We start from the raw sequence: 9,782 nt of genomic DNA, 5'->3' as shown, positions 1-9,782 counted from the left end.
TGGTTTAAGACAGTGTAGAAAATACCATTAGCTCAGTATAAAACCAATAAAAGTCAGTGGAAAGATCCCACCATGATAGAAAAAACTAATGTGTTTCCACAGAAGTGCAAGGTGAACTAGTTAGTTGTGCAGACATTTTGCCTGAAATTGTTCTGGGAGATGAACATGAGTCTCCAAAGACCAAAATCTTGTTATTAATTCTCCTGGGAGATGAACATGGGCCTCTAAAGACCAAAATCTTGGCTATTCACGTAACAAGTCGCATTCTGTAAATATATGTGCTGTACAGACCGCATTGAGCAAGTTCACTTGTGTTTGTGTGTGTGCTTATAAATGTTTTTGTTCATAAATGTTGTGGATCTTCACATGGTTTACCCTGTTCTAATATAGAAACAATGAAACTTCTGAAAGAAACAGACAAAAACGGATCTTTCTGAAAACAGTTTGAATTTAAAGGTCAATCTACCTTTCATGGAGAAGTTTTGACCGACACTTTATATTAGAGAAAAGGGAGAAAACGAAGAAGAGTAAAAAGAACAGCAAAGTCTGTCTACATTTACATTTACATTTATTAATTTACCACGTCTCAGCTGGGAGGCTCTTTGAGTTTATGTGCAGGAATGGGATGGAAGAAATGCACTGAGGGTGAATTTGAAAGCAAGAAAGGGAGGGAGAGAGAAAGAGGGAGGGAGAAATGATCTGACTGAGGATTTTTCCCTTTTCTTTTTCTCTTCTCAGCACACTGACCCAACGCAGGCAGCAAACACATCACAAAGTACTGTAAGTTTTGCTTACACACACACACACACACACACACACACACACACACACACACACACACACACACACACACACACACACACACACACACACACACACACACACACACAATCACACCAGAAATAAACTAGTCAATTTAGGCTTTTTATAAAGGAAAATTAGTTTAGTTGCAATTTTTGTAAGCAAACTGTGCAGCCTCATTAAGGTGATCTGTAAGTTACAGTGCTCAGAAAGTTTTTGCGAGCTAGTTAACATCTTTTCAGCAGATGGACAGCTGCCGAGACAAAGAGCATGTGGAAAGCATGTGGAAAGGCTGAAATCCGCCTGCTGTTTTACAGTAGGCTACAGTAATACAGGAAGACAGACTTCATGTATTTTGTTTTTAATAAAAGATTTTAATTAAGTTGCTACAGGTTATTAACATTTATAAACATTTAATTTTACTTGATACATTCTTATTGAATGGACGATGGAACATTTAGCTGAATTTTAGCTTTAATTAAAAGTAGGCCTACACTATGTATTTTTTTTTTATAATGAGCCAATACATCATGAATTCTTCCAAAACGTGTTTTTGTCTGACCCTGATTCACTGTGGTGAGTGTTTATATTTTAGAAGGCGTGATGGTTTTCGTGGGATATTGTAGCCTACATAACCTACGTCACTCGCCCGTGCGTGTCTCGTCATAATCCATAAATAGAGAAAAGTTGCTCCAGCTATTGACTCGTGTATGATTTGGGAGTGGAAAGGATTCGACCCTCAGGTCTTGTAAAGGCGGAGATGACGTTTTTATTACTCAACAGGTGAGTAAGGTATTTTATTGAACAGATAAATTGCCAAATGTAGCTCTCTAACAGAGTTCATTGTAAAGCATTGTCTATTGTGAAGGGTCATTTCATTATGGTTGTTTCAGTTGTGCTGGGATTTATTTTCAAAGTACTACGTATTTATGGACAAAGCTACAGTAACGTCTTCAGCTTGTCAGCTTGCGATCATTTCCATCTAAACTGGTTATACTGTATATCTTGTTTAATCAACAGTAGGATAACCCATTCATCCGCGCAGTCACGTAGAGCCGAAACACAACCAAAAGCTACAGTTCTTCCGCAACATGCATGAAGTTTTGTTTTTAACCGCTAGAAGACCAAAAGTTAGTGTACATTTATTGTAATAGTGTATTTTTGTTCAATGCATATTTGATGTGGATTCGTCACCTGCACTTTTGCAATGAAAATTAGCATGAAAGTTTTATGACTACCCTTTTAATTTGGACTTTTAGCGAGTTGTTGAGACGTTTCATGCTAGTATTACCAAAAGCTTTAATTTTCTTTTGGGTCTCAACATGTCAGACTCAGCAGCCTGTTATAGTCCTTATGCGCCAGAGAAACAATAAAGGCGCCGCCATCTTTGGATTATTGTCTTTGAACTTTATATCTCTATGGGATTGCTGTCCAGGAGTAATTAGCTTTTGAAGTGTATTTACTTGATGCAAAGTCAACAAAAGTTATTATGAGGATTGTAATGTTTAAACCAGATGTCTTAACAAATTTCATTATAGGCCTACCGGGAAGATTTTAAAATGTGCCGTTCATTTATAAATAGGCAAGATCGCTGTGAAAATACAGACCGGAAGACAAAAGACAAAATGGGTCTCATTCATGAAACACGAGCAGAACGAATTTTTGTGTAAAGCGTGTGTAAAGTGGTTCTGTTCGAAATTTTCGGATTTCATTAAAATGTTCGTATTTGGTACGCAAGAAATCTACACTCCAGCCACGCGTAAATAGAGCGCTTAACACCCGAACGTTTTGCTCATTAAAGCGGCAGTAGGGAGTTTTGAGAAAATGTTGACTTAGCCTGAAAATTTGAACAAGCACAACTTACTGGTCCAACCCCCTTGCTCTCTGCTGCGCTACAGCCCTCCTCTCCACAGCTCCTCCCTCCACAGCGGAGCCTGCTGTGAACGCGCAGGCTAGTAAACAGGACCACCGATGACGGCGGATTATAAACAGTTATGGAACATTCACTAATAGGGACGAAACATCAACAATATGCTTTACATTGACTATGGCCTGCCCATACTTTGATTACAAACTTGGTCCTCAAATCATTATGTATTTTGCAATACATGTAACTTTGTAAGGTTGCACTCTTGCTATAAGTTATAGCTACTAAGATAACGTTAAAGGATTAGTTCACTTTTAAAAAAAAACTTTTGCTGATAATTTACTCACCCCCATGTCATCCAAGATGTCCATGTCTTTCTTTCTTCAGTCGAAAAGAAATGAAGTTTTTTGATGAAAACATTCCAGGCTTTTTCTCCATATAATGGACTTCAATAGGTCACAAACGTTTCGAGGACCAAATGACAGTTTCAGCGCAGCTTCAAAGGGTTTTAAACGATACCAGACGATGAATAAGGGTCTTATCTAGTGAAACGATCGGTCATTTCAAAGATAAATAAAAACTTTAAGTTTTATAAGCACAAATGCTCGCCTTGCTCTGTTCTGTGATGCACGTTCGTGATCCTGTTCGAACTCGTTCATCCAAAAGAACAAATCTTTTTTCGAGTCATTCGTTCGTTGAATGAAAGAAATGACTCAAAAAAAGATTCGTTCATTTGGATGAACGAGTTTGAACAGGAGAGTCACGAACGACGGTACGCGCTCGCGCTGTGCAAGAGAGGGGTGATCAGCGCGTACACGAGCGTGATTGACACTGCTAAGACATTCCTCCTGGCTCTGATTGGTTGTTTCTGACCGGGAGCGGTGTATTTCTGCAAATGGCAGTAGGACCACAGGGAGGAGCCTTAGGAGCTTGATTTTTTTCACAGATTATCTGTCTCATATTCTACTTTCAGGACATAATGAGAGTTTTAACAAATATTTGTTTACAAAAGCTACCTACTGGCTAATTAAGGTTAAAAAGCTACCTACTGGCTAATTAATGATGCCCATATATAGTTGTCAGTCGGATTTAATGGGCGGGATTTATGGTAATTGAGAATGAACGTGCACGCGCATCCCATTTACAACTGATTGGAATCCATTAACACACACACACATTTCACGATCACATCTGACGTTTACGTCAGTATTTGTGAATCAGGAGAAGAGTTTTCAGAAAGGTCTCTTTACGTGCAAATATCTCACATATTTACTCGTATATTTACGAATGTTTCATGAATGAGACCAATGAGCACAGCGATGACAAGGGGCGGGGCTACATAAGGTCTATAGTCGGACGTAATACAGAGCCTGCTTTCAGATCATAAAAATGCTCTCACTCAAAATAAAGCAGCACAAAGAAGAGCTTGGTACTGTATTGCAGATCCTCCCAGCTGTGCTAATGCTTTCCAAGTGAGATCCAAAAGTCAAACACTCTTGTTGGTCTCTTATTGGAAACACAGATTTGGTGCTGACATGTTCACCATGTGCATCTTAATGATCCTTTATGGCTTGGTGAACATGACTGAATGCATTTATTATTGGAGTCAAGCTTCTGTTTCAAACGTACACTTCCGTTCAAAAGATTGGGGTCTATAAAAGTTTTTAATGTTTTTGAAAGATGTCTCTTATTGCTCACCAGGGCTGCATTTGTTTGACCAAAAATAATAATGAAAATGTTCTGTTTGCATTTATTTTAAATGTAATTTAATCCTGTGATGTCAAACCTGTATTTTCAGCATCATTACTCCAGTCTTGAGTGTCACATGATCCTTCAGAAAGCATTAAAATATGATGATTTGCCTTCTCAGGAACATTTTCTTTTTATTATCAATGTTGAAAACAAAAACAAACAAAAAAACATATATTCCTGATGTTGCAGTCCCTGTATCCTTAATATCAGCATGGATACAATTTTTCTACCCTTTTTTAACAATCATTTTCCATTTTGCCTTCTTGAATGATGTTGGTTTATATATTTGCTGGTCAACCACCGTCTTTCATCAACAATGAATGTGATTTTTAGGCTTTTCATCTTGATTACATGATGTTTTATATAATCCGCTGATTTAAATTCCACTTTTTCTGACCAAGAACGGCTCACTTAGACAGGAAGAGATGTTCGACCTACATGCAGGTCAAAGCATCCAGCCAGGTTTTCTTTCTTTTTTTGTGCTACTTTGGGCCAGTTTATCTGAAGTACATTGTACCGTAATGATGGACATCACGGCAAAAGTGAATTTGAATAATTGCTCAGCAGTCTCCATCTGATTGGCGCCATATGATTCCATGGACATTCAACACAGCCCCGTTGTTTACACTCCTCAGGGCATTCAACCTATGATTGGTATCAGTACAGAAAGTATTTTAACATCATACATTCTTAGCTGACATGAATTTGGAAGCGTTTTTATCTCATGAGAATTAGCAGACTGACTTTGGCAGATACGAGCTGGATTCTGTCGAGCGGAAAGAATGACAGGCAGACAGACTGAACTCTGTTAGTTTAGCTGTAGTAATGTGTGCAAGTTGGACTCAGACCAACAGAAACATTCATCTGTGTCCTGAAGGGGCCTACATTTATCAGGCTGCATTCCACTCAGCACTACCCAAAAGCCCCTCTCTTTCTATTTTTCAGGATTACACTAATCCAGTCTACCTTAATGATCCCACTAATAAATACACCGTCTCACATTAGCGAAATAACAACAGTGTGTGGAACGTTATTATAGGGAGTGACTCTTATAAGTGCATATTGATTCTGTTTTCTCAGGTCGCACCATGTTTGAGTTCCTGCTGCTTGCCTGTTTGTCTCTACATCTGGTAGTCTCCGTACCTCAACCGCCCTGCCGTCGATGCTGCGACCATCTCCCACGACTAGATGACGCCGAAACCTTAAGAGAAAGCATGCCTGAGGTCCGCACATACATCAACATGACCATTCTCAAAGGTACCCGAAAGTCTTCAAAAAGTGCTTTAGCTCAAGACAAAATGCAATGTTTCAGAATCAAATAGCATCAGCAGAAACTATAGCGAGGGAGAACTTTGAAAATCTCATGGTACACTCTTTCAATGGGGTTCTATATGGAACCCTTAGATTCTTGACTTAAAGAACTATTTTATGCCAAAATGTTTCTATATAGGGAGAAATGTCTTAAATTATTGCATAATACTTTGACGTTTAACAGGTTATTTCATTTTCTTCTGGTAATAAAATATATTTACAAGATGTTTCATTCATAAAATGTAACTTAAAACAAATTTAATGAAACTAAATCCATATAACTATCCCATGATGTGAACCCCTAAAAGGTTCTATGAAGCGCCTGATAGAATCATTTTAGTTAACCTCTCTTGCTGGAGGTCCTCTTGGTGGACAGGAAGTGACAAACCTGGCAGGAAAGGTCCTGATGTGGCGAGAACCGTTATGAGAGAGTTGTGTTATGTGTCTGGCATGTACACATGTGAATGTGTTTGTTGCATGTACGGAAATGAAGCCTGCAGGAAATGGGGTTTGTGGAAATTTTGAGCTGCCGAAATGGTATGTTGACAAAGATGGTCAAAAGAAAAGAAACTGAGCCCAAGTTAAGTGTGTTTTTTATTATTTAATTTTAGAAGCTGTGATTTGAGATTCTGGGGACTTATTTTAGTCTGCCAGAAATTGCAATTGTGCCTTTTCGGCTTTTCAACATTGGTATAGGATACCTTTATAATTAGGTTCAATTCATTAACATTTGTTAATGCAATAAAGGGAAATTCACTCTAATCTTTTTGTAATTTACTCACCCTCAAGTTGTTTCAAAACCTATATGAGTTTCTTTCTTCTGTTGAACACAAAAGAAGATATTTTGAACAATGTTGGTAGCCAGACAGTTGATGTGGCCCAATGAATTCCATAGTATTTTTTTTCCTACTATGCAAGTCAATGGCTACCATCAACTTTTTGGTTACCAACATTCTTCAAAATATCTTTTGTGTTTAACAGAAGAAAGAAACTCATACAGGTTTTGAAACAACTTGAGGGTGAGTTAAATGATAACAATTTTCATTTTTGAGCGAACTATTCCTTAATGTATCATGCAACCAATCGTGAAAGAACTTACCGTGGCAATTTTGTTTGAATTAGGAAATTGTCTTGATCTACGGTCGGTTTTCAGGTCTAATACTGTCATGACAAAGCAAAGGTTCGAAGAGAATCTTGCTGAGCAAGTCATTTAACCCTGTAAAGCCTGAAAAAGAAAAATCTAATACCTAAATGGAACACTTTATTGAATTAGGGGCAAAGCATATAAATGCATTGCAATGAAATACAATGATGATTGAGAAATGGACAAAATCCTCAAAAGGCTGATGAATCATATTTGAAACTCACATTTTAATATGATTTTTCTAAGAAAAAAAAGATGTATGGATAGTTAAGTAAACCTACGTTGCTTCTGTCTTGTAAGTGTTCGTTTTGAAATATTACTCGTATAATGTTTCATTTATAAAAGTTCACTGAAAAAATACACGTGTCATGACCTGAAGAGGACGTTTATAAAATTATACCAAAAGGCCTTTTACTTGCTAAAAAACATAATAGGCATGTCGTAGATTGTGTATAAAAAGCAAAGTTTTGATCATGTTGATAATTTAGAGGCCTTAGAAATTAGTTTATCAAATATGATACAGGTTAAAAACTGTAAAAATCTTTCTAATGTCCACCTGAATTATAGCCTAATACATTATTTAGTTTCCATTAGGCTTCTAGCTCTTTTTCCTTCTGCTTCTTTCTGACTTTTTTGACATCTTTTCAAGGTGACAAGGGTGACCGTGGAGAAAGGGGCACTCCTGGGAAGCCTGGGATTGAGGGTTCCCCGGGACCACGGGGGTCTGAAGGCCTTCAAGGAGATAAGGGACAAGCCGGAGCCCCAGGTGACGCCTGCAAGTCTCAGCATTCTGCTTTCTCAGTCGGCCGACGGAAGTCCCTTCACAGCGTTGACAACTACCAGGCCCTGATCTTTGACACCATCTTTGTCAACGCCCCCGAACACTTTGACATGTTTACTGGGAAATACCGTTGCCACATACCGGGAATCTACTTCTTCAATGTAAACATCCACACGTGGAACTTCAAGGAGACGTACCTGCACATCATGCAGAACGACAGCGAGAGGGCCATCGTTTACGCTCAGCCCAGCGACCGCTCCATAATGCAGAGCCAGAGCGTCATGCTGCCTCTACAAGAGGGCGACGAGGTCTGGGTCCGTCTTTACAAGCGGGAGCGGGAGAACGCCATCTACAGCGACGACGTGGACATTTACATCACCTTTAACGGATACCTTATCAAACCTGCGATTGAGTGAGACCAGAAACGACGGCGGGATGGGCAAGATGCTTGAGCGGTGAAGCAACTTGACAAAACTGAAAAGCATCCAAACATCTCATATTAGATATCTGCAGTTTAAACGAATACCTGCTTTCATACTTCCACATAAGTCTTGTATGAAGAAAATCAGTAACTGTGTCCAAAATGAAGTCAGACGATTCTCAACTGGTTGGTCTGTTCTGATGGAATAACAATGCTAAATACAAATGAAAAATGCAACTGATCATGTAAACATCTGTATCTACAAAAAACTAAAAAAGGAGGAGAAAACACTTCCCATATCTTTTGCTGTTGTCAAAATATGTGCGTCCAAACTATACAGTATCTATACAAAATACAGTAATTTGGTGTTATTTTATTTCATGGTAAAAGCTTGTCAAATTAGACGGATGCCCACATGGGCAGGTTGTGCAATGTTATCTTCAAAAACATATTTATGCAAAGAAACAAATGTGGATGTTTACATGGTCTGACTGACTATTTGATCCTGCTGCTGGCCCTTTCTGACCTTTAACAGACATTAACAGGCAACTGGAGTCGTAACAGAACAAGTTCATCACATTGAAGCATGAGGTTGCTGTAGGATTTTCTGGGTGGTGTTTAGTGGATTGCTGTGTGGTTGTGAGGGTTTTGTAGATGGTTGCTAAGTCATTGCTTACTTTCCCAAGTTAAAAGAACCCAAGAACTCAAAGTTTTAAGTTTTTTTTGGGTGGGAGGTGGTCTAATATACACTACTGTTCAAAAGCGTGAGGTTGTTTTTTTAGATCTTTTTTTGAAACAAGTCTCTTTAAAATTACTGTTTTCTAATATATTTTAAAATGTAATTTATTCCTATGATCAAAGCTGAATTTTCAGCATCATTACTACAGTCTTCATTGTCACATGATCTTTCAGAAATCATTCTAATATGCTAAACCTAACCGTAACCAATGTAGTTGCCTTATATTAACTGACCCCAGACTTTTGAACGGTAGTGTATTTCAAGAAAACGCCATCATAAACAAGTCATTTGCCAGTTTTAAATGGGAAGAGAGCCGTGAGAAAGTCAGCTTTGAGTATGTGTGTCGGTGGCTGGATCTGTTTATTGAAAGGAGGGGGGGTTTTAGTTGATGTTAAACAGGATGTATGTGGCTTTCCTATTTCAGTAGCAAGAATCCACTTGAGAGAGACTCAGATGATAGAAATATAGAGAGGGAGAGCAAGATTAAATGTTCTGTAACCACAAGGTACAGATCTCTGCCCAACACATGACTTAAAAGAGTCTTCGATACAAGGTGGTTGTCGGTTTAGTATCTTAATCCGGACTACAGAATTCGGATCTCAGGAATGTATTTATTCTGAGATGATTAAGTAAAGAAATGGAGCTGAGGAAAAGTAAAACACAACAAAATTGTTGCCTAAGGAATCAGGTGTTAAAAATGATTTGTATTTTGAACACATCAGGTGCTATAAATGACATACTTGACAGTGATTTAAAAAGGCTTCCGTTTGTATATTTACATCTCAGTGGTGCTTTATCTTAATGTACTGTGTGGATGTCAAGCATTTTTTTTATTGATGATTTTAAATGACACAATAAAGGGTTAATTTCATCAATGTCTACTTGATAAGTCATGAATGGATGTTTTCTTGTTCTTTCTTTTTTTCTTGCTACACAGAAGCTGGAAAGTTTCAGCCTCGAGACAAA

The 9,782-nt window shown here is 38.2% G+C and overlaps 1 protein-coding gene across 4 annotated transcripts; it reads left to right on the top strand.

Annotated features, from left to right (window-relative positions):
- The first annotated feature begins 589 nt into the window (after positions 1-589).
- On the top strand, positions 590-9,695 carry c1qtnf6a (C1q and TNF related 6a). Of its 4 annotated transcripts, none has more exons than XM_077211965.1 (3): positions 590-780; positions 5,501-5,677; positions 7,525-9,695. In XM_077211965.1, the coding sequence occupies exons 2-3, from the start codon at positions 5,509-5,511 to the stop codon at positions 8,070-8,072; spliced, it is 717 nt and encodes a 238-aa protein (XP_077068080.1). In that variant the 5' UTR covers positions 590-780; positions 5,501-5,508; the 3' UTR covers positions 8,073-9,695. The 4 variants fall into 4 exon arrangements, with proteins under 4 accessions (XP_077068080.1, XP_077068082.1, XP_077068081.1 ...); XM_077211967.1 differs by lacking the exon at positions 590-780 and adding an exon at positions 1,469-1,593 and having other exon boundaries at positions 7,525-8,173; XM_077211966.1 differs by lacking the exon at positions 590-780 and adding an exon at positions 1,481-1,588 and having other exon boundaries at positions 7,525-8,173.
- The last annotated feature ends 87 nt before the right edge of the window (positions 9,696-9,782 follow it).

Source organism: Siphateles boraxobius, unplaced genomic scaffold, assembly GCF_051911475.1.
Source record: "Siphateles boraxobius isolate OS27281-9 unplaced genomic scaffold, OSU_SipBor_1 66, whole genome shotgun sequence".
NCBI lineage: Eukaryota > Metazoa > Chordata > Actinopteri > Cypriniformes > Leuciscidae > Siphateles > Siphateles boraxobius.
This window is presented reverse-complemented; position numbering and strand designations above follow the sequence as displayed.